Source organism: Thunnus maccoyii, chromosome 9 (genome assembly GCF_910596095.1).
Source record: "Thunnus maccoyii chromosome 9, fThuMac1.1, whole genome shotgun sequence".
In the NCBI taxonomy this organism is placed as follows: Eukaryota; Metazoa; Chordata; class Actinopteri; order Scombriformes; family Scombridae; genus Thunnus; species Thunnus maccoyii.
In genome coordinates, this window is record NC_056541.1 from 23,564,326 (window position 1) to 23,589,094 (window position 24,769).

The following is a 24,769-nucleotide window of genomic DNA, read 5'->3' on the forward strand; positions in this document are numbered from 1 at the left end:
TTGCTGCATGAAAAGGGGATTTGAAGCAGTGTTCTGCAATACAGCATGCCACAAAGTGTGTGCATGTTCACCAAAAGCAAGGAGTAAAATGAAAGCACTCACACTACCCTGAGTTATTTTTCAGGCTGAGCTTATTTGGACCAAAAAATAAACACACATTGGAAATAAAACCACCAAATAAACTTCTAAGCATATATAAAAATAGCATATTTGGTAAGGGTTGGGTATAAAATGAACCATCAGTATGTAGGCCTAAATTATGACATATGAGTCTGTTATAGCCACAACACACTCTCTCTATCTCAGCTGCATGAACAGCTCACACTGTGCCTGATTTTCGTAAACAGCATTATAATGCTTGACAATAATAAAGATAAGGAGCAGTTGAATCAGTGTAATGTTTTCCACAGCAGAGGGGAACCGCCGGTTCATCCCGAAGAAGGACGCAGCTGGAGGTGCCATGTAGATTTAGTAAACTTTGTAGCAGTTATCTATCGGAGCCTTTGCCTCCGCTGTAGTTTCCACCTACTGACGCGCGGAGAACCTGGCGCTGGGCGTTCTGTCCATATATGGTCATCTACGTCACGCAAATGTTCCATCCCCCTATTTAATACGGGCAGACTGGAGTCCCCTATCCAGCTCCAATAGAGCAAGTACAGCCGCTCTTGTGCAACCAACACCACCACCTCCTCCACTGATTCACAGACTTCAAATTCCCCCACAAGCAGCCCATCAGCTTCCACGGTGATCAGATTAATAACAACAATAGCCTGTGATCACACAGGAGGAGATAACCGGCGCTGCTCGTCCTCCGCGGGATACTTGGATAGCTACAGCAACAGGATCCATCCCTGCTCCTTTCTCCTTTTTTCACGCCTGATCCACACCTGTGTTTTCCACTTTGAGAACACCCGCTGCTTTTGTGTAGCTACTTGGATACCTGCGCGCTGTCCTTTATAGCCTAAATGACGGACTGAATATAACTGCTATGACAGGGAAACTAGCGGACAAGCTCCCTCTTACCATGAGCAGTTTAATAAATACGATCCCTGACAGTCTCTACCCAGAAGAGGACATCCCGACGTCTATGAATATTTTCACCAGTACGGAATCTATTAACCACTATTCACAGATGAACACAGGTAAGATTTAAACTACTTTTTTCTTTTGTGTGCGTGCGTGCGGGTGTGTGTGAGAGAGAGAGTGTGTGTGTGTGTGTGTGCGTGTGTGTGTGTGTATGTATGTATGTGTGTGTGTGTGTGTGTTTTGATGAAAATGATTCAAAGTGCGATGTGCGCGAAAGGCAACAGTTGTCTTGGAGCACCTGTTTGCGCTCTGGCTGTTGCGCACAAAGGCAGATTCCCGTGTTCAATACTTTCTCGGGGTCAGGTGTAACACTGTCCACTATAATTTAGATACACTTTTAAAATTCCTGACTTTCAGGTCGCCCCATGTGATTTTTATTCCATTTGTATTTTATCCCTTGTGCGTAGCCGAAATGTCAAGGTATTTATTAAACGCAACGTGGGAAAAAAAAGCAACTGTACTTATCTCCAAAACTTTCTGTTGAACCCTCGGCTAAGATGTTTTATTCAATAAAATCTATTGTATTTACGGTGTTTTTCATTCTCTAAAGATGAGGCGTGTTTGATATGAACGGTTGTGGAAAAGGGCTGTTTTACGCAAAGTCTCCTAAAAACGCAATCGGTTGTTGATTGAAACTGAAAGCTGTATATTACGAGGAAAGCTATTTAATTAATGCGGTTAAACTACAAATACCACTGATTAAATAATCCAATATTCACCCGCAAAGATGACCCAAGTACTTTAGACAATGACTTTCATTCATAACTCTATTAACATGTCAGAGATCGGATTTTAAGTAGGCGTGTGTGGCTGTTTTTCCTTATATGAAACATATTAAAGACGCCGGGCCCGTAGATCCCCTTTTATTCTCTATATTGCAAGGCCTGATTTATTGCTTAGTCCAGATTAACGTATATTTCTGATTAATTCAGACGCCTACATAAATGTGGCTTGTTGTTTCGGCTCGGTGTCGTAGATTGGCAGTAAATCAATCACTAATTGTGCAGCTTCACCTTTTGAGGTGATGGGTCAATGCTGCACAAAATATACTAAATGTTTCCTGATGTGGCTGAGAAGACCATCATGTGATGCTGTGGCCACAATTTACTTCTCCCGTCACGAACTTTGTGATTGAATCATTTTTTAATGATCAAGTTTGTTTGCTCGTCTTTTCTTTTCTCTTTCTTTCTTTTTGTGCACAATTTAAAACAACATCTCCGTTTGATTTCATCCCAAAATATGTTTCCCTGATTTTCCTCAGGAGTGTGTGTTTGAATTATCCCAGCGCCACGTCCTATATTTAATTTTTCTTAAGTGAATTAAATATGTGACATATCACATTTTTCTTTAAACGCGGGTATAAAATGTGTTTTATGAAACCACGGACAGGAGAAATTTAAACAAACGGAATGAAACTGAATATTATAGAAGACCTTATAGAGTCCAAGTGTGTGTTGCTGTTTTAATTGTGTCTGATGGAGCTGAAATTTACATTGTAAACTGTAGATTTTATTTACATGTAATTTTTTGCATGTGAGCTATTTTCTGGCAAATAACAAGGATACATTTTTTGTTCAAGTATCAAGCTGAGATGATACAGGTGGAGCAGGTGTGTGCTGTGCACTTATAGGAGTAGTGATCTATAAGAAAAGAGTGATGGCTTTATTTCATGCCCCTCATTCTTCTTAATTATTCCAGAATACCCCCAAAAGAGTAAAGATTTAGAGTATGATACATAAATATCAACTCAAGCTTTTCTTTACGTCATATCCAAGACTAAATTATTGCCACAAGTGTTCTTAGGGACATCCTGTGTTCAACGGTATTGTGCAATATATGTAATTTTGCTTTTGTTTGTTTCATTAGAATTTGACTTTAGCTAAAATCCAACAGGCTGTAATTACTGGGAGAGAATGTATAAACACCCCTGTGCATGAATTCCTGCAAATGGGAGACAGATCTATTTTAACTTTCTGTTTAAGAAAGAATTCTTCACAAATGTCTCACATTTAGCCTTCAGACCATGATCAGCACGTAAATGTGTCCTCATTAAGCACATCTGCATTTGTTGGTTTTTTATGGCATCTTCAGAGTTGGTAAACGTGTGTGTGTGTTAGTGTGTGTATTCAGTGTGAGGTATAAGATTCTCGACAATTAAAATGTTAAGGAAATCTGTGAAAATGTAAGCTCACTAATGCAGAGATCGGATAGGAAACATTTAATTTTTTCCCCCCATTATGTGCAGATGTTCTTTGCTGCAAATGTGTTTTGAATCCTTGAGCGTGATAGATGTGGCGTCTGCCTTATAATCCTCCCTGCTGTAAAGAAATCAGATCTTGCCATTCAGTTTGGCTGTCCTCCTGAGGGACACAATGACTGGATCAAAGGGGGTGTTTAGGTCTTGATTTATGAGGGCTTGTGGGATCTGAGAGAGAGAGAGACACCACTGTCTCAGATGCAGCAGTCAGTCACTTAACTTACAGGTCTGACAGCGCTCACATTTCTTTATGAATTGTATTGGACTTCTTTTATTTTTGAACTCTTGTTGGCACACTATTACAGAGATATGCAGACAAGCTGAATTTTGGACAAACCCAGGACTGTCACTTCAAGTTCATATAGGTTGGCAGAGTGAATTTTCAAGACTTTTTTTTTTCCACAACTTTTGCCACATTATCACTTTTACAGGCTTTTCTTCTCAACTGATTGCATTTCATATTCATGTTTGAGCAACCATGTGGATGATTTATTCATGACATCTGATTTTTGTATTGCTTTTATCTAGATAATATCATGGATCTGGGCATGGGGAGTGAGAAAGGAACAGGAGAGATTCAGTATGGATCCAGCTTCCAGTCCAACCGCAGCGGGCAGACTGTCACCTATCTGGGGAAGTTTGCCTTTGACACTCCTCCATCAGGTGGCATTAGTGGTTCCGGCTGGTGCTCTGATAACAATATCATCAGCCTTGTCAGTGCAGGAATCCTGGGCGTTTCGCCATCACCCGGTACAGTAACGACGCAGACATCATCCTCCGCAGCCAGCATGGGCGGACAGACATCAGATATGGAGCAGGTATACGGTCCGCCACTGCCTGCCTATTCCACCTGCAGTGACCTGTACCAGGATCAGGTCTCCTTCCACCACAGCCCTGCCACCAGCACGGCTCTAGCCTACCCTGCCAATGACTATCATTCTACATCCAAAGCCTCCATGGATGGCAGCCTTTTCTCCATGATCCCTGACTACAACCTTTTCCATCATCAAGGGGAGGTTGGCGTGATGGAGCACAAGCCCTTCCAGACCATGGACCCCATCCGAGTCAACCCTCCACCTATCACACCCCTGGAGACCATCAGAGCGTTCAAAGACAAGCAGCAGATTCACCCAGGTTTCATTGGTGGGCAGCAGCACCCTCCTCAACACCACCCACCGCCACAGACTCTGACGCTCAAGCCCATCCGACCACGGAAGTACCCCAACCGACCCAGCAAAACCCCTGTCCACGAACGGCCTCACGCCTGTCCGGCAGAGAACTGTGACAGACGCTTCTCGCGCTCAGACGAGCTCACACGTCATCTTCGAATCCACACAGGTCACAAACCTTTCCAGTGCCGAATATGCATGCGCTCCTTCAGCCGGAGTGACCACCTGACCACACACATCCGCACACACACGGGCGAGAAACCCTTCTCCTGTGAGTTCTGTGGACGCAAGTTTGCCAGGAGCGATGAGCGAAAGAGACACGCTAAGGTTCACCTGAAACAGAAGGACAAGAAGCCAGCTGACAAAGGTAGTGGGGCAGCTGGGAGCCACAGCTCGCCGCCCAGCTCCTGTGGGGGGCCAACAGTGGGAACATCATGACCGTCACTACGTGCACTTGGACTGGACCTTCACCATGCCCCATAAACAGACTTAAGAAGAAGGGACCACATCCACTATGAGATAAATAGGTGACTCTTTTTCCTCTCTTTCACATCCCCTGCTCTTTTCAGTTGCACTCCTTCTTTTTTGAGATGGATGCCTTTAGTTTAAGTAAGAGGGGAAAGGCTGCTATGCCCTTCTCTTACAAGCAACTCAGAGCCTCAGCTACTGTAACACAGTGCCAACACAAAGAAGGGCACCTTGGCATGTTTTGTCCACAAGGCCACTGTGTATCTGTAGGTTTTGGGTTGGATACACTTTTGTAAATTTTACTGAGAATTTCTAAATTGGAAGGAAGCCAGAATCCATCACAGAGGTCGAAACAGACACAATTACAATGGAGCTTAGTTTAAGGGTGAGTTGTCTGGGATGTATGCATTAATTTTATTAGGCTGTTTTAAAAGTGCAATTGGTTATATTTGTGTACTGTCATAGATACCTTATTAGTGGCACTTGACTTGTCTTTTTGTTGTTTTTGTTGAGGTGTGGTGTTTTTTTTTCTTTTCTATTTGAATGTTGTTTTCTCAAAAGAATGTGCCAAATGTATTGTGGTAATACAGCCAACCTTGTTCTTATTATTGTGCCTGACATTTGCCAAACATGACAGTGATATCAGCTTAGCACACATGTCGAGTTAAAAGGAAAAAGATCTGATTCAAAATGCCGCATCTCAGATTTAGATTTACCTGCACAATTTGACTAAATCTAAATTATGACTGAATGGGTCACAAAGCAAACCAATGTCTTGTCCTGTTACTTATAAAACAAACATGCCTGCAGCAATCAATGCCTTTGCCAATACTTATTTATTTCTAGTCACTTAGAGACACTGTGTAATTTTTGTTTCTTTTTTATATGGTGGCTTTATGTGATGTTACCAGATATAATTTTCGTGTTTTTTTAAAGCTCACCGATACAGCTAATTTTTTTTTAGTTTTCTTAAGTTCTGCAATTATATGCAATATATTCATGGCATACTATGTCACCAACCTGTAAAACAAATGAACTGAGATCACAGTAAGACAAACTGAGCTACTTAGATATTTGACACTGCGTTGCAAACCAGCAGTATATGAAAGCAAAGATGAAGATGGAGATGATGATGAGGCTTCACAGTATCTGGACACACTGTAAAAATATGAAATAACTGGGTTTAAGTCACCAAAAAGATGAGCAGCATATTATGAGAGGAAAGCTCAAATATCCAAATCCATGTTTACATCTTTTCTAATACAGAGAGACTGAGACTGAGTTGTAAACTAAGGGGTTGTGTTTTTTTGTACAGTATACAAATATGTATGCAGGTAGCTACAGTAGAAGTTTCACTTTTGTACTCAAATGTCAAATGCACCATAACTCAGTATTAAAATGTGCATATATGTGCATGCCCTCATGCACACTATGTAAATACAAATGTCTGACTGAATGCTTGTGCGGAATGTGTCTTAAAGCTTTTAGTAATGTAGTTATGATAAAGAATATTTTGTTGTCATAGGTCATTGCAAAAATTTTGGAGCACTACAATAGTGCCAAATATGGTGTGTTATCTTCCATTTAAAAAAAGAAAAAAAATAATAATAATAGCATTTGCACCATCTGTACGCTTTAAAGTGGTAACTGGTTTAAAGAAGCACTAATGTGTTCTCTGAATAAACGGCAAGATTTTTTTTTACATTTTGTGTATCTCCATTATAGTTGCAATCAATTCTTTCAATTAACACATCTTCCCCTTAGTGTAGAAAACACTGGTTGTTCTCGGATAGAGAGGAGACTAAATGATTGGATAGTCTCTTAAACAAAATACATTACAGGGCAATGCCAGTGTTTTTCAGATGTGGTTTCTTATTGATCATTGTCCTGATAAGAGGAAATACCTCTTATTTCACGTATCTTATCCAGTGAAATGTTTTGTGCTGGCTCATCTCTTCCATTGGTTTCTATTCAATCTGAAAAGTGTGTTAAAACCATATTGACAAATGCACAATAGTAACCACATTTGATTAAACTTACTGACTGTAGCAGCATCACTTTTTCTCAGAAATGTTGTTTTGCTTTACCCTTGGAAAGCAGGTTTTTCCCCTCCAAGACTGTATTATTACCCTGTGGAGCAAATGCAAAAAGGTAGAACAGAGACTATATATATATATATATATATATATATATATATATATATATAATGGATACAAAATAAGGGATTTTCATCCAATACAATGAATTTATCACACTTTTGGTAAAAAAAAACAAAAAAAACCCCAAAATAAAACAATGTAAATAGTGTGGTGAAAATTGAAGAATGAGGAGTTAATCCAGTTGTAGAAAACCATGAGGTATTTGCTTCTGTCAAAGCTAAAAAAACAGATGTCAAAAATATTGGTACAAGTCTTACCAAACAACCAATACGTGTTTTTCTCCATTACTGTTAATGTATTATTTGAGGAGTAATAACCTTGTCAGTTTCTGATTTTATTAGGATCCTTACTTCTTAAACCTTATTGCTCAAATTCCACTTCACTCTCTTTAAAAAGAAACATCCTTCTCTTTGTCCAGTTTGACTGGCAATATTTCTAGTTATTGGTTGTGCTCTCTAACTATTAAGGAGTGCATGTTGTATGTGAGGCAGAGAAGTTTTATACACAATCTTATCAGCTGGAAAAAAGAAATACTGTACTGCACAGTAGATTCAGCAATCAGACTTAAAGAGAGAATGACAAATGCAAAGGCCAAAAGAAAGGTTCAGAAAAGCGAGGCCACAGAGAACCCAGTGCATTCTGAAACGAGCTTCCAAGGCCATGCTTTCCCTCTCCTGTAACAACCAGTTTTCATTGCTGAGTTTCCTGGCAAGTGTCCATTTATTTTCCAATTAATTTGGCCTCAGAGAGTCTTTTCTCAGCTCATCTACATGGTTAAATGAACAGACCTCCTTGCACTTTTTGAGATAGTTTAAAATTTCACAGAACCCGTAACATATAAGTGTAAATCAATAGTTTTGTACCGTAAAAAAAATACATGATTGCATGAAAATGCAAATTGAACTTTGGTCAATAAAATGCAACTGAAATGAAAATCAGTACTTAAAACTCCTGAAAATGTAACTTTTACACATCACATTACACAGCATTCGTTATTTCTAATTATTGATAATTAGTTTGATATTGAAATATTCAAATATTAGATTTTGATTCAAGTTAAATCCTGTAATAGGTAATGTAGACATCCTGTAGCAGCTATCTTCATGGAGTCAGCACAAACAAATATAGTATATGAGGTGATGAGATAGAAATAGAATATGTTTATCTTAAATGTGATTTCGCTGTATCAAGAATAATGTAATGTTAGCCCACTGATCATAGACTCTGGATCATTTAGAATTTATTTGACCAAAAATTATGCTCTTGTGTGCTCTTGATTTGACACTCACTGGTGAGAATGGATGTTTTTAATTATAGTATATTGAATGTGGCCTCCTCTGAGAGAAAACTGTGTTTATGTTGCTTTGTGTTAAGGAATGATGCAGAGCGAGGCTGAGACTACACCAAACTATTTCCATGTCTAAATGAAGCCATGTAATTACAACTTCGCAAACTCAATATTTCATTGGTCATATCATCTGACTATGTTTGTCACTTTACTTCATGGCATTTTTGTAATGGACAGAGAGATTTTGTAAAAAAAAATCAATCCCACCCCCTCAATATAGTTTGGTGGTAGAACAATACAGGCCGCATCATGTTCTGCAGAACAATAATCCTACTGTGTAATGTGTGAATGCTATAGATATATGTCAGTGACTTGGTAAACAAGCAAAGTAATAGTCCCCTTTTCAATACTGTTTCTCCAAGAATAATTCATTTTATATTTTTATGTTCAATTGTCCAAAAATTGGGCGGCTGAACGCTCTGAAATTGGAATTTGCCTCATCTTCCTTCTCTGCTCCATGTTGGATCTGAGCCAACATCAGCAGCCATCTTTGTGCCAAACTGGGTTGCAGGGTTGGCTGATCAAAAACAATATGTGATGAGAACTCCACAGGAGCAACAAATCATAAATGTGACCTCAGTCTGCTTGCAGTCGAAGGCAGCCTTATGCTAATGTTTGTGTTTAACTGTTTGATTTAGTCTCTGTGAAGTTGGCCTCGGGCAAGGCAATAGGCTTGGACTCATTCATGACAATTAATAATTATAGGAGAAAAAAAACTCACTTTGAAAGAGATTTCAATAATGTGTAGATATTACAGGCTACTCATGTCATCTTACGGACTACAGGGTGGCTTCAGGGATTTTGTGGTCATCAACAGTAACACTGTGGTGTTCAGATGGAGTCGATACTCACTGTTTTCTGTTGTGTTGTGTTTCCTTATCATTACAGTATATCCTCATGTTTGCATGTGCACGGAAATGTTCCAAAGTGCTGCCCTCAGATGCTGTGGGTGGTGCTCATTTCTTTATTATGCATGAAAATAAAAGACACATTGGGTGGAATGGGATAAACCGAACAACAATTCAAGACGGACAATTGGAAACACACACTGGGATAACTGTTCTGTTGGCTTTTTTTTAGGGGGTCTTGTTTAAAATGTTGTGGATGTCTTTAGCCTATTTCATGTTTTTATTACCTTATAATAAGGTCCTTTTATGATGAGCTGAATATTGAAATGAATTTTACTATATCCTTGTGATGGGGAGATGTGCTCCCCTGTTTACCTGGCACTTCAGTTTGTTGTAATGCAATTGTTTTGTTATTTCTATGTAAGTACTTGAATAAAGAAAAATATCACTTGCCTTCAGTTTACCTCAGTCTTTACACGCACGCCAACGCGCGCACCCGACATACACACACAAACACGTACTTGACATTTAAATCAATTAATGTAGCCTAACCTGCATTATATATAAACGTATATAAAAACACAGACGCATATTACCTGTCTGGTGTTATTATTTTAATACATGATAGTACTATGTTTGCTTCATTTTGCTTGTTTCTGTCATAAAACTTCCTTAGAGGAAACGCGAGCGGCTAAGTCCCGGACTTCCTGTTTAGTGCTCGGTTATTGACTGGTAGAAAGGGATGAGGTCCTCGGGAGAAAAGAAAACCACCCAATGAAACTGGAATAAAAGTTCACCCAAAATGAGCTGGTATGTATTTTGGTTACATAGTTCATTCGGGGTGTTAGACAAAGAATATAACCCGAAATTATATATTGTTAACGATCTAGGAGAGATCGCCTGTCGACCGGGGCTCCGGCTATTTCCTGGCAGCGCTACTCAAAACAGTATGAAGTAGAAGTTAGCGCTAGCTTGTTAAACCTGCAGCTCACGAATAAAAGCTTTCATGGTGACTTTTCTAACGCATTACAATAACAGTTTGTTGGGACAGTTTGCACAAAAGCAGCGTCTGTCTTGTGAAACAGCTGTGCTAACATCGGGCGAAGATGTTAACTTGAAGCTAGTCGACGCTAACGTCAGTTGTGTTAACGCAAGTTGCTGAAGCATTAACGAGCAAAGCTAAAATTAATTACATATGAGGGTGTAGTTGCCAATTATATCATTTTGGATACAATTAGGCAGAAAATAACTTGCCATAAGCATAGCATTGAAGCTCAATGTAAGTTATCTGGGTCAAGGGATCAACAGTGGAGCCATTTAAAGGGATTGTTGGCAGTAATGAACTGTTTTGTGTTGCTTTTTGTACTCATGTGCAGCCAAGATAGTACTATGATGGTGTTGTGTCGGTGGTGTACAGTAGTTACGAGTAGATAATATTTACAGAAGAGTTTGTGGGCAGGTCACAGTCTGTTCATGCCCCTCACATGTGCACCAAACAGAGCAGTGGATAGATACTTTCAACTTTGTAGGAGAGCCATATGTTTATTTATTTTATTTTTTTTGATTGTGTAATACAAGTTTGACAGTTGTGTGGTGGAAACATTTACCTTAAGTTAGGCCTATTTATCCACATGGCCAGTTGAAGCTTGAAAGAAATCTCTTAACAGCACAGGTCTGGACACTTGAGATTGTCTGCATATTCAGTCTTTGTCTTAATTAAACCTGAGTTGACTTTTAGTCAGTACATCTTTGAGCTTCACAGCTTAAGGTCATTATAATAGGGAATATGAAAATGATGTACATGGTAAGTAGAGCTGCAACGATTAGTCGATCAACAGAAAATTAATCACCAACTATTTTGGTAATTGATTAATCCATTTTAGTAAATTAGAAGAAAAAAAAATCAAAATTCTCAGTTCCAGCCTCTTACATGAATATAACATAATACAAATGAGCATTTTCTGGTTTCTTTAGTCTTCTGTGTTAGTAAACTGGATATCTTTGGATTGTTGATTGTTGGTCGGGACAAAACAAGACATTTCAGGATGTCATCTTGGGCTTTGGGAAGCAGTGATTGACATATTTCACCATTTTCTGACATTTCATAAACCAAACAACTAATCAATTAATCAAGAAAAGAATCGACAAAAAGAATCTTCAGTTGCAGCCCTAATTGGAAGTTCATTTTTATTGCATGAATCTAAACACCTAGGCCTATACTTTCAAAATGAACCATACAAAGTTGTCTCTCTTTGAGGATGTGACTCTTTATAATGGTCTGTGGAGTGACTAGATTATTGTGGACTTAAGTTTACTGAATGACGAAAGGTTGTGTGAACAGTTGGTCTAGTCTACATGGATGATGTGTCTCAGATATTAGCTGAATCTGCAAGTCTTGTAATCAGAGATCTTCCAGCCAGCTGGTGACCTCCCTGAAAAAGTAAACAACAGCAGCCGGATGGCAACAAGAAAAAAAAAAACATTCACAACATCCAACATCCACAACAGAATATGTTTTGTTCATTTCAGATTTTTGACTCTTCTCCCAGACAAGTTAAGTTTGTATAAATTACGTCCCAATATCACACACAATGTACAGTATTAATTGATTTTACAGGCCTACCTCAGCACCGGTGCCTGACCAAGCCCAGGTTCTCTCAGAAGACCAGTAAATTCCGCAAAAACCATAGCACATTAAAAAATGGAAGAAATGTCAACTGAAAGATCAATTATTATGAGCTCTCAGTCCTGCTCTTTGTAGAAATAGCTGTAGTCTGAGTTGGTAAGTGTCTCTTCAGGTTTTGTCACAGGAAAATATAGCCTTGATACATTTAACGGGAAAATCAACTTTAGTATATTGTTGTATTCTACTTTCAACTTCGATTGGCCAATGAAGCAACAGGTTGCCTCATGTTTCCATGTCAGGATTTGTTTTTCTTTCCAGGAAACAGTTATCCACCAAGTTCAGCATGACGTTTGGTGACTGTTTTGCTGTGTGCAAATTTGAAAAATGATTTGGGTGCACCAGAGCGAGAGACTCTGAGTTCTGACACCCGGGTTGTCAAAATACACAGATTTGCAAAGCTCTGACGCTAACAAACCTGTTATTTAATCTTTTACCTCTGACCAATCTTCGCTAATTAATTCTGGCAGTAACTTGATGACAGGACAAAATTAAAACTTGTCTGTTTTTAGGAGTTTGTTTGCCCGCTGAAGTCAGTGTCTGCACTCAGCCAAAGATCATGTGTGAGAGGTGAACCTCCACTGTGAACACCACTATACTATCGTGATTGACTTGAGAAACACCAACAGAGTGTGAAGTTGTCTTTTTAGTTTATTGTGTCTTATCAATTTCAGGCATTCTCCAAGTAAAACTTTATTCATATATCAAGATTAGCAATTTGCATGTTAATAGCTGGAACCAGGACCTCCAGTGATTGGTTCAAGAACCTTGTGAAAAATAAGGTGTGCCCAATCGAGTAAAAGCAAGAGGTGCTTTTACTCGATTCCAGTGTATCAGATACATGTTTAATCAATATTTAGATAGACAGACCATATTATCATCAGGTTGGACTTGCTGTGGGCAGATACCCAGTGTTAAAGAACTCTGATTAGGATCAGGGCCAAAAAAAACCTGGTCTGGACATGCCTACTTGTTTCTCACAATTCATGAATAGAGTTTAAGAAGAAATGAGTAGAAACTAACTTATATTATAACAAACCCTTTCAGTATGTATGTGACGTGTATGTATGTTAACTCTCTTTATAATACATTACCAATTGTTAGTGTCATTTTCAGAGAAGATGGTTATCAAGCGCGCAAGACGGCGTCATTCAGTTCAGTCAGATAGTCAATAGCTGGCAAGCGACGCTTCTACCAGCACGCACCGCCAAACACAAGGTCAAGAGTGGGGTGCATGAACAGTGAAAAGAGTCCTTTATGGACTATGCTGACTGATGCATTCCAGCATGGCCTGCACACTTGCTTCTATGACGTGAGGGGTTTGACTTTGGGGTCATCGTCAGAACAATTCCACTTCCCAACATCTTCAACCGGCGCTCTGTGCTCCATGGAATATCCAAGGTCGAGTGATGCACAGTCCCTCTAATGGCGTACACATTTGCAGTTTGGTGAAAAGCCATTGGTTCTTCCAGTCGATGCATAATGTGTCCCGGATAGAGAAGACTGTTATGTCTTTGTTCATGCCTACGTGCTTACTGGATGGTAGTGACGTGTAGCCTATTACTGCAAACTTGTAAATGCAAGCTTGCTGATAATGACAGCAATATGTCACAGGGCAGTTTTTAAAGCATCTGCGCCAGAAACTTTAAGATTTACTATCTTATTCACATATTTCTTGAATCATTGGTTAGAATTAAGTTGTGTATCAGTTAAGTGAGTCCTTTGATTCAAGTACTATAGCATGTACCAAAACTTTAATAATGTGGTGATAATGTTAGTTCAAATAGTCCAAAGAATTTAGCACTAAATATACCAAACCATTGAAGCCAATATTCAGCTGAACCATTACTGGGCTTAGATTTATTTTGGTGTAACACATAAGTTTTCTGTCTTCAGCTGTCTTGCTGTTGCCGGGCCTCTGCCATGTTAGCCACTATATCTGGGTTCACAGGACCTGACGCACCAGTGTTTCTAAATGTGACAGCCCCTACAGAAATATTGCTGTGTGAAGAAACGTTGGAAATGATTCTCACAGTGACTACCATCCTCCCTCATTCTCTCCCTCTGGTTGCCTGCTTTATTTTCCCTCTCTCTCCTGAGCACACTTCACTCGGTGTGTTTGCCAATTCTCACAGGCAGTTAAAGATAGTGACCACTTTCCTTTGTCTCTTTGTAGAAATGGCTATACTCTGAATCTATAACATTAAAGACTCTCTTCATTTTTTTTCTAAGCAAATATAGAATTTGGTACATTTAAAGGGAAAATCCATCCTAATATAGTTTCACTTGAACTCCTGGCAAATCCTGTCGTGGTCAGCTATGCCAAAACGGGTGGTAAAAGAGAACATTGAAAGCAAATATTTGAATACATACATTCATGGTGCATTGACGGCAGTTTGGAAGACTGTAATGTTTATACTCAACTCTTCCCGTGGGTTTTTGCAATGGGTGTCATGATTTTCTCCCCGACACACCCATCAAATGGGAACAAACATCAAAAGCTGTTGGTAAATGTTGTGCAATGTTGGTAGAAAACCAAAAAAAAATTGTCCAACCTAAAACTAATGCGAAATCACATTGGAGGCTTGTGCTATCCATTTAAAAAAGAAATTTAAAGGCAAAATAAAAAAATTACATCATACCTGTCAGTTTCTTTAAAATACAACCATATTGGCTGTCTTTTAGCACTGTTATGACATTACTGTGCAAACACTCTGTGGCTTCTTTTTATTTATGAGTTGTCTAATATTCTCTTAAAATTCAGTTATAAAATAGTTAATTTTTACTACAGACACACATTGATATTGCATATATTTTTAGTTAAGCTTTATTCAATATTACACAAAGAAATCATCCCACACAGACACGCTAATTAAATATTCACAGCTATTAAAATATAAGCAAGAAGAACTTAAAAGTCCCTCGGAGGAATGAGTCTTCAATTTGTGTTTCAGTTTATTCTAGTAGAAAGATGCATTGTACCTATTAGTATATACAAGTCACTTGTGTAGCTGTGTGTAGTTTTAGTCTCTGCCTTAACTGCGGATTTATTATTCACAAATACTGGAAAATCATGAGGGCATAAGCCAAACACAGGAATACTGCATTAGCAGTAATACTGCATTAGCAAAGTGGAACAGTGGTCACAACAAGTAGGCGCTCACTGGCTGAAAGAGTTAATGTACTTAACCTTAGAAACTAGTGTGCAACTCATAAACCTTTGGTGATTGGTTGGTCCGTGTCAGACTTGGCTGAATGAATTGTTAAGTGGATGTTTCCAGACTTAAATCTCATTGTAAAAACTGAGTTTGCTTTTGGAGGTTGACACTGAATTGATGACACTTTGAACAAAATGAACAAAACTTGTATTTCGTTGGAAACACAGGCGCCTGATACTGTATCACTGGCCTATGTGATGCTCACAAAAACAAAGGGATTGTTCTGTTTTAGCAACAGCTTAAATTTTTTAACTTTGAGCACAAAATTAAGTTATTTGTCAAAAAATATTTGGTGAACAGTGTGGCTAATCAATATTGTCAAGAAATGAAAAATATGAAATATCTTAAAAATGCCAAAATACACTGGAGGGGGCTTCGAGTTTACATTCAAAGAACTCTTTTAAATTATGCTGTTGTCATATTTTAGGAAAAGGGATTCCACACAATTTCAAACACAGCTACTTTACAGTATGTGCATATTGTATAGTACGTAGTGTGATCTTAATGTTTATCTTGATCAGGTAATCCGAGAACTGTGAGTCACCTAAAACAGAGCTGAGTAATTTCTGTGGGTATTTTCCGTGTTGGCTCACGCAGATGATGACATAGTGGGTGAAACTACTTTCCTGAGCCAAAAGCAACAAAATGCTTTTAGGCTTCACGGATTTGATGATTCTGAAGAATTAAGTGTCTTCATAAATCTTGAAAATATTGATACATGAGCCATGAGTGAAATTTGTTCTCTCTCTTTCTCTATCTCGCTCGCTCTCTCTCTCTATATTTTTTTATATGTATTTTTTACTTAATCCTCCTTTTTGACCATGTTGAGTTTTGTGATTGAGCTGTCATCAAAAGGATCCCCCCCACACATCAGTAGCGTTCCCTGGTTGCACAATGAGGCCCTACATCACACCCTCTCTTTTCCATCTCATTAGTCTACACACCTTTCTTTTGACGCAGCTGCTGCCTCACCCTGCCTGTCAGCAGCAACTGTCCATCATATAGCGTAGATTTCAGGCTATTAGTGTCACATCAAGACAAGGTACAGCCAAATGCATTGGAAAGGCAGTGTTTTCTGTCTTATGGATTCCCAAAGCACTCTGATGCTCGGCAGCCAACTTATTAAGGCACAAGCAAGGTTTTGAAAAAGGGGATAAAAGATTGTGTTTTAACTAAGAAGGAAATATGTTCTTTTTCTTCTACCAAAACTATAGTGGGGATCTCGGTGTGTTTTTCTTTCAAGAGTGTAGAAAAGTTTGTATTTCATTCTAAAACATATGTACAACTACTGCAGTTGTTGAGTCCCATCATATTAACATGTTTTTGAATATAAAAGGTGAAATAGGCTCGCCATTTTTCTGATGGTACAGTATAACTTGTGCATCTGTGTTTGATTGCCAGATGGGGTCATGCCATAAAGCCACACAGAGAAGAGGGGACAACCGCTTCTGTTTAGTGATCTGCCTGCAATGGGAGCCAGATGTGTTTAGTTTTGACATGAAGTTAATGTACATGGCTTTGAGTGCACACTTGAGAGCAGCAGGGATTAACAGCTTCAGATTGTCCATGTCAGGGATCTGAAAGAGGAGCATGTTCACCTTTTAGACTTGAACCAACCTCTAGTTACCCATCATACAACTGATGACTCAGTAATTCCGCCTTCTAGGTATGCAGTTGCTTATATCTGTCAACTTTTTTTTTGTTGTGTGTGTGTCATTTCAGGATTCCCTTCAAGATTGGGCAGCCAAAGAAGCAGATTGTTTCTAAAACTGTAAGTCACTAGAACAAAGGTTCACTCAATTCAGTCGTCACTCGGCTTAGTGCAGAAAATGTAATCAAGGTACATGTAAAAATAAAACTTGCTTTAAAGTAGTGTTATAAATGTTTAGCTCTAGTGGTAGAGCTTCTCAAACGGTATATAAAATATAAATATGTCTAAATAATGTCCTCAATGTGCCACAGTGGAAAGACTTTATGGATGCCAATTTGTCTGAGCCATGCAAGGGGGCAGAGGTGGTTACCTTGAAGTGACAGTGAGTGGGTGTTCTCCTTACCGTTGAAAACCACTTCCACTGTAATGGGTCTGTGGCCCAGTAGTCACTGTCAGACTGGCTTTCCAGCTTCCTGTACCATCCTAGGCAAAAACCAGGGAGTGGGTTAAAGGCAGCCCAGTTAGATGATCCACTAGTGACAAAGTGTCAACTGCCTCCCTCGTTGTTTTGGCCACTGTGTTTATGTCCAGGGGCCCACAGGACCACAAGACAGGAACCCATGCTGCCTCTGTAAACTGCTTGGCATGTTTTAGAGACATGGTTGGACAAGCTGTATTATCCCTTTTCAACCTTGGAAACTTGATGTACTGAAGTATTTTACCATAATTTGAACTGCAGAATCCAAGGTCCTGTTAATGTAGTAATAATAATAATAGAAACATTTTAATGTAATGAAGATTTACAAGCTCCAGGAACTGTTCAGACCACAAACAAGCACCAGTTGTTGCAAGTATGTATTAAGTCTCAAACCACTGGTCACTTTTCAATTTACCAAACGTCATCATTCTTCAGATTATGTAGAAATGTAATTAGGAGTTTAGCCCCCAAATGCGTTCCTGACTTAGTTGCTGGGACTTGTATATTCTCGGACTGTGTGGTCGAATAGGGCTAAGTAATTTTGTGTTCATACCTTGTGATTAACAGTTTGCTTTGATTAAAGAACAGAAAGAAATGAACACACATGTTAAATAATGAAATACCTGAATTTTACATGAAATGTGTTCTTTTTTTAGGTTGAAAGAGACTTCGAGCGAGAATATGACAAGCTCCAAAAGTAAGTTTGCATTTTGAACCAGGGTCTATATTAAGGTAGGCAATTATTGAGGTTCCTGTATGTGGTATTCATATGTCTTTGGATAGTTTTTGATTCTAAGAGTTCAAATGGATTAAAAACCTACCCTAACCCTGGTGCCTTATGTTTGTTGAAAGGTCATTTCTCCCACTCTATATCTGTGCCCACATAATACATTTTCTTTTTCAGGAAGTACTGTTTAAAATCTTAAACCCAGTCACCCGTCAGAGGTTCCCTTGTGTTGAAATGAAAAAATTATAGTTCAAATATCTTGGTCAAAACGATGTCAGTAAAATAGGATCTCAAACATTATTAAAACAAACTGTAGTAGCAGAAAATTGCTCTGAACTCACTTCTCATGTATAAATACTTTTTAACAGCTGTTAAGTAAACTTTTCCCCGAACAATATACAGTATAATGGGGAGTTATGTTGGATATTTTCCCCTCCCTCTCAAAGAGGTAAGTCTATGCACCACCCACATGGTAATATAAATGATGTAGATCTGAAAACATTGGAAGATATCTTATGTATGAATATCCAAATTTAGATAGTTATGCATTTTTTAATTAATGTACATTTTGAATTAACATGTAGGTATTTTGGCTTCACATGTTTACAAAGCACTTTGAGAAACTCACACTTTCCTCAGTATACAGTCATACAGTTTCTTTGTCCCACACAGTTTGCCAACCCCTGCCATGTTTGGTCACTTTTTTTTTCAACTTTGAATTGTGAAAGGATCCACGTTTGAGTTATTGAGTTATTGTCTGAAATTAGACATTGGGAGAGACAGTTTACTTTTCATTAGAAATACAGTGTATTACCCTCAACCTCTGAATTTAGGTTCAAGACAAAATTTATAATCTTATGAAATTTCTTGTAAACACATCATTAGTGTTCATAAATTCAGAAAAGCTCAAATGTTGAAGCATTTCGTTGATTTTTGGTTGTAAACACTGATGGCATTTCTATAAGAATGAATTTAGAAACTGTTAACAGCTATTGTTTAATCAACCTATTTTGAATTGAGTAACATACAGTCAGTGTTTCTTTGAAACAAAGCAGAAAGGGGTTTCAGACCACATAAGCACCCAAGACCTGAAAGCTCATTGCATCTGGGCTTTCTCTTGCTGTGAGGCTAAGGTTAAAGAAACTCCCCGAGGGCTATGCAGAATGAGTGGGAGCTCAATTTTACTCTCAGGTTTTGTTGAGTAGGAGGGCCCTTTATCAGAAAGGTGTGGTGCTATTAGACCTTATAGATGAGTCAGAGCAGTAGGCATGTACAGACATTTAGAGTCTCCACCCAAGAGATCCATATCGGCGCATCATGGTGGATCTGCAGCCTAAATATACTTCGTAGGACTTCACTATGATTCCTGTTTCTGCATTCTCGTCTGGCCAATGTGTTGTGTAATTTGTCTTGCAATTTTTTGTGGTGTTATTAATATTAAAATTTGAAACAAATATAACTGCTATGCACACAGCAGCATGTTTCTCAGAGCTAAACTTGAGCCCGACCAATACTGGATTTTTGAGGCCGATACTTGGGGGCAAACTATGTAACAGCGACACTGTTTTAAAATGATTTCAAACGTATCGTCAGTATTCCTTAACTGCAATCTCTTGTTATTTATTGGCCGACATATGTGCCGATAGTGATAGGATAGCTAATGTCAGTCGATATATGTCAACCAACTTTTCAAGATCAATATGTTTTAGCAAGGGTGTGAGAAAATTACATGGTATTTGGCATGAATAATTCTGTTTGATGCACGCATGCCAAGTTGAATTTCTAGTGTAAATATTGTAATAAATAAATTTAATGTATTGAAATTCATGTACACAAGGTCTGATAGGATTCTTTTGGCTTTTAGCGGTGATGTCTACTGAACTACAGTTGCTGACCTGGTTTTTGTGTGAGTGGCAATGACCACTGACCTTTGGGTTACCTCGCCAAAAAGAAAAGTCTGGTGTGACTAGTCAAACGTAAATAATGGCCATAAATATTTTAATCTTCTAAGCAGTTGAATAATTAATTGTGAAATTTCATCACCCCTGAAATTTTAATGCTGAAATTTAAATACCACTGAAAGATTTAGTTTACGGACATGGCCAAAAATATTGGTACCCTTCCATCTTGTTACAAAGAACTCAATTTTCTCTGTATTAAGTTGAAACTGTCTAGTATATGGTATCCATCATTCTTTATCTCACATTGAATATAACTGAAACTTTGCTTTTGATTTGCAACTTAACATATTATTTAAAATAAAACAAATGAAAAATGAACATACCCTTAATATTTTGTAGCAAAGCCTTTAGAGGCAATGACTGCAATCAAGCACTTTCTGTAACTCTGAATGAGGTTTCTACACTTTTCCACTGGTAGTTTGGCCCACCCTTCTTGAGCAAACTGCTCTGTTCTCTCAGGTTTGATGGGTGTTGTCTCCCAACTGCTAGTTTCAGCATTTTCCACAGATGTTCAATGGGATTCAGATCAGGACTCATAGCAGTTTTTTCTTCTCATTCACTCTTGGGTGTTTTTTGATTTATGTTTGGGGTCATTATCCTGCTGGAAGACCCGTGACCTGCAACTAAGACACAGCTTTCTGACACTTGGCTGTATGTTTCGCTCCAAAATGCCTTGATAGTCCTCTGATTTCATTGTGCCTTGCACAGATTCAAGGCACACACTGCCTGAGGCAGCAAAGCAACCCCAAAACATCACTGAGCCTCCTCCATGTTTCATGGTAGGCATGGTGTTCTTTTCTTTGAAGACTTCATTTTTTTTCTTCTGTAAACATAGGGTTGGTGTGATTTACCAAAAATTTTGTTTCATCTGTCCAAAGCACATTCTCCCAGAAGGACTGTGGCTTGTAAACATACATTTTGGCAAAGTCCAGTCTGGCTTTTTTGTGTCTCCCTCTTAGAAGTTGGGTCTTCCTGGGTTTTCTACCATGGAGCCCATTTTCATTCAGACAGCGATGGATGGTGCGACTTTAAACTATTGTACCTTGAGCTTGAAGATCAGCTTGGATCTGTATTGAAGTTTTCCTTGGTTCTTTCTCGACCATTCGAGCAATCCTTCTGTTCAATCTCAGGCAATGAGTTCTTGCGACTGCATACAGAGATGTTGGCTACAGTTCCATGGGCCTTAAACTTCTTAATAATATTGGCAACAGTGGTCACAGGAGCATCAAGCTCTTTGGAGATGGTCTCGTAACCTTTATGTTGACCATGCTTGGCTATTACCTTTTTTCTGATCTCTCCAGACCACTCTCTAGTTTTCCTTCTGTTTTCCATGTTCATTGTGATGCACACAGTGGCACAAAACAGCAGAGTGAGTAATTTTCTCCTTTTAAACTGGCTGCATGAGTGATTATAAGATCGAAAACACCTGTGATACTAATTAAAGCACAATAATCTGCTTAAAGTATCAGTACAAATCAATTATTTCTTATAACTTCTAAAGGGTGCCAATAATTTTGTCCAGGCTATTTTAGAATGTCTTGCATGAATTCATTTATTTTCACAACTTTTTTGTTTTGTTATACTGCAAACTAAACATTAACATGCATTGATAATAAAAGATCTTTTAATTGAACACTGTTCAGGGCGAATAGTGCATTACTTTAATAAAATGCAAGGGTACCAATTATTTTGGCCATGTCTGTTTGTGGTCTGGATGCCCCTCTTTAAAAAATTTCAAACGTATTTTCCAGTGTATATATTTTTTAGGTTTTACAAATTCAGATGGAAAATCCAACTACTCAGTATTCACAATCTATATTCAAATTGCTCTAATTTAATGAGATTAATTTAGATCTAAAAAATATAGTAAGGTCAAACAATCTCATTGTTCAAATTCACACTAAAATTCAAGATGAAAGATTTAAATCTGAACATCTAATATACCAAGGACAAGCAATAGAGTCAGGATGGAATTTAAAACTATTTAAAACTAAAGCTGTTTGAAAGAGTCTTAAATACGCAGTTGATGGCTACATACATGATATGGTAAAAGACTGACTAAAACTAAAAAAAGGTCAATGTGCTCAGCAGTTGATATTTGAAGAAGATATAGAAATCAAGGAGCAGCATTCTTCTTGTATTGAAGGATAGCTACATAGCTTTAGTAATATAGCAAAGTATGATAAGAAAAATGATAAATGTTATTTCAGTCTATCATAGCCATGTTTGGATGTTTACTATAGAAAAAATATACTTGGCAAGCAAAACTGAGGTTATATATATGCTTTAATGTGTATTTGCATGCAGTATTTATGTCACTTTAACAAGAGAAAATACTATGAAGATGAGGACTGACCCTTGAGTTTGACTAATGTAACGCCATATTGGATAATGTTTGCTGGGCTTGCTGTAGTGTAAACTTCCCCACATCCAATACGGACCAGGGCAGATCCGGTAATATCCACCTTAACTCTGCTATAGTATCCAGGATATGATGTCTTCCCATACAGTGGGGGAATATTACATAGTGGATGGTCCAGTCCCAAACGCGGCTTTTTGTAACGTAATCTGTAAATTTACAAATAAAGGTATTTATAGATAGGAAAAAGGGGAGGTTTAGGACACATAAATTCAGATACATGGATTTATTTTCAACAGGGCAAGACAACACATCAGATACATAATATGGCAGTGTAAGAGCTAAGAGACATGACACATAGAAAAGAAACAAGATCACACAATTGTATGGCTGAGCAGAAGACACCACTGAGACTGAGACTGAGAAAAAGAAAATTCAACTTAATAGAAAATAAATAACTTAGTAAACACAGCACATAGACAAAATACTTCACTGGCAGATGGAGTAGGTTATTGATTGCCACAGGTCTATATGACTCTTAGGGATTTGAGCTGATGTTTTATCATATATGCAGAGGTCTCGGGGTCCTTTAATGAAGGAGATGTAATTCGCCTACTATGTATAATATTTCTCCACCTGGTTGATCAGTCTAAAAGAGAAACAATCATGGGCTGCCACAATACCCATCTGAGAGAACCGCACCCTGGTTGGTGGTAGGTTGGTCGCCTTCCATTCTGTGACTATGAACTTTCTCCCAGCATAAGGGAAGTCTGGACCCAGTCCGCCTGCACTGCAAAGACGGCTTTTAGGGGGAGAGGATCACCCAGAACAAACAGTCTTGGGCAGAATGTGATGTCTAATTTAAGGATCAGTTTGATTTTCTCATGATCTGACCAGAAGGATCTGCTCTGACCACAATATTTGTACAAACAGGCAGGACCACAACATATGGAGGAGTGTACCAATACTCCCCCACACCTCCAGCAATTCAGACTGTCCCTTAATTTCCCCCTGTGTAACCTTGAGGGGGACTAGTATACCCTGCTCATTATTTTAAACTGTACTAATATTCAGGTACATGGGTTAAAAAATAAAATTCTTCACTGCTATAAATTCTGAGGTATTTACATTTCAACTTAAAGTATTCAGTCTTCATAAAGTTTCACAATTAGGTATTCAGTTGCTCATAAGACACTAACCTTTATGGCCATTATTTGCTTCCATAGATGCTTGTTCATTATCTGGTGTCATACACAGTGTTTGTGTGTGGTAGTCATATAAAATACAGTATGGTCTTTCTACATTTCAATAGGCGATGTGACTTGATGGTTATGGCTGCACAGGCCCAACATTGGGGCACTGGAGCAAGGAGCAGCAGCTGTTCCACAAGGCCACTCTATTAGCACCTTTTGGAAAGAGACTCCAGGGCTCACCTGGCACTCATCCAGAATGACTCTTTCACTGTCAGTGCTGACAGAGTAGTGAAGATGCAGCGGCATTGTGCAACACATTCTAAAGTACTGGAACCAGAGTTTCACATGCACAAACAAGCATTGCATGAACACATCTTGAGCATACAAGCTTTGGTCTCGGAGCATGCTAGTTTGTTTACATAGTGAGAGTATCTCACCCACTGTCATGCAACCCAATATCCATGATGGGTAGGATGTTGCTATTATACTGTTATTTTCCCTTTCTTTTCTCTATACTGTAATAATGTTTTACATTATGCCCTCCATTGAATCCACTGACATCAGAATCACATTCAAAGCAAAGTCTACTTATGAAGTTGCTCAACTGTGTCTTCTTGCTGCCATCACAAAGAGAGATGATAGTCTGACCATATATTAGTATTTCCAGATGTTTTTTAAAATGTCAGACACAATTTTAAGTTTGCAGGTATGACTGAAAACATGATTGTTACATGATGGCTGCATGGAATACATTGTCTGAAATAGACTTGTTATATGTTCTCAACAAAACAGGATAATTGTGTTTTTGTGTCTGATGTGACAGTGGACTGAACTCTTATGTTTCTGTGGCAAAGCTCACAGTACATTAATTATCTCTGGTCTTCATGTACCCTAAAATGTATTTACTTAGGCAGTCTATATTACAGAAACAAGATGAAGCTCTTGAATTAATAGATACTAAATCCTGCCTGAAGTATTGCAAATAATATTGACTATAATGTGAGTAGCATTTGCTGCAGCTAGGAAAGGCCATTTCTAAATATCTGAAATGTAGATTTTGATTACTTAAGAGGAAGGTTGACATAGCTTATGAGACCCAGTTATATATAATTGGCGAGAGGGACAGAAGAAGTTGCTGTGGAGATTGTTCTGACAGAATGTTTC

The 24,769-nt window shown here is 38.4% G+C and overlaps 2 protein-coding genes across 2 annotated transcripts in view; both read left to right on the plus strand.

Annotated features, from left to right (window-relative positions):
- Positions 1-651: 651 nt before the first annotated feature.
- Positions 652-4,991, plus strand: egr3 (early growth response 3). Its single transcript, XM_042420140.1, has 2 exons — positions 652-1,142; positions 3,872-4,991. Exons 1-2 carry the CDS (start codon positions 989-991, stop codon positions 4,948-4,950), a joined length of 1,233 nt encoding a protein of 410 aa, XP_042276074.1. The 5' UTR covers positions 652-988; the 3' UTR covers positions 4,951-4,991.
- Positions 4,992-9,940: 4,949 nt separating this feature from the next.
- bin3 (bridging integrator 3) overlaps positions 9,941-24,769 on the plus strand; it is a 32,741-nt gene continuing 17,912 nt past the window's right edge. The window contains exons 1-3 of the mRNA XM_042420636.1: positions 9,941-10,145; positions 16,959-17,007; positions 18,022-18,062. Coding sequence (XP_042276570.1) covers positions 10,138-10,145; positions 16,959-17,007; positions 18,022-18,062 — 98 coding nt within the window. The 5' untranslated portion in view covers positions 9,941-10,137. The remainder of the gene's footprint in view (positions 10,146-16,958; positions 17,008-18,021; positions 18,063-24,769) is intronic.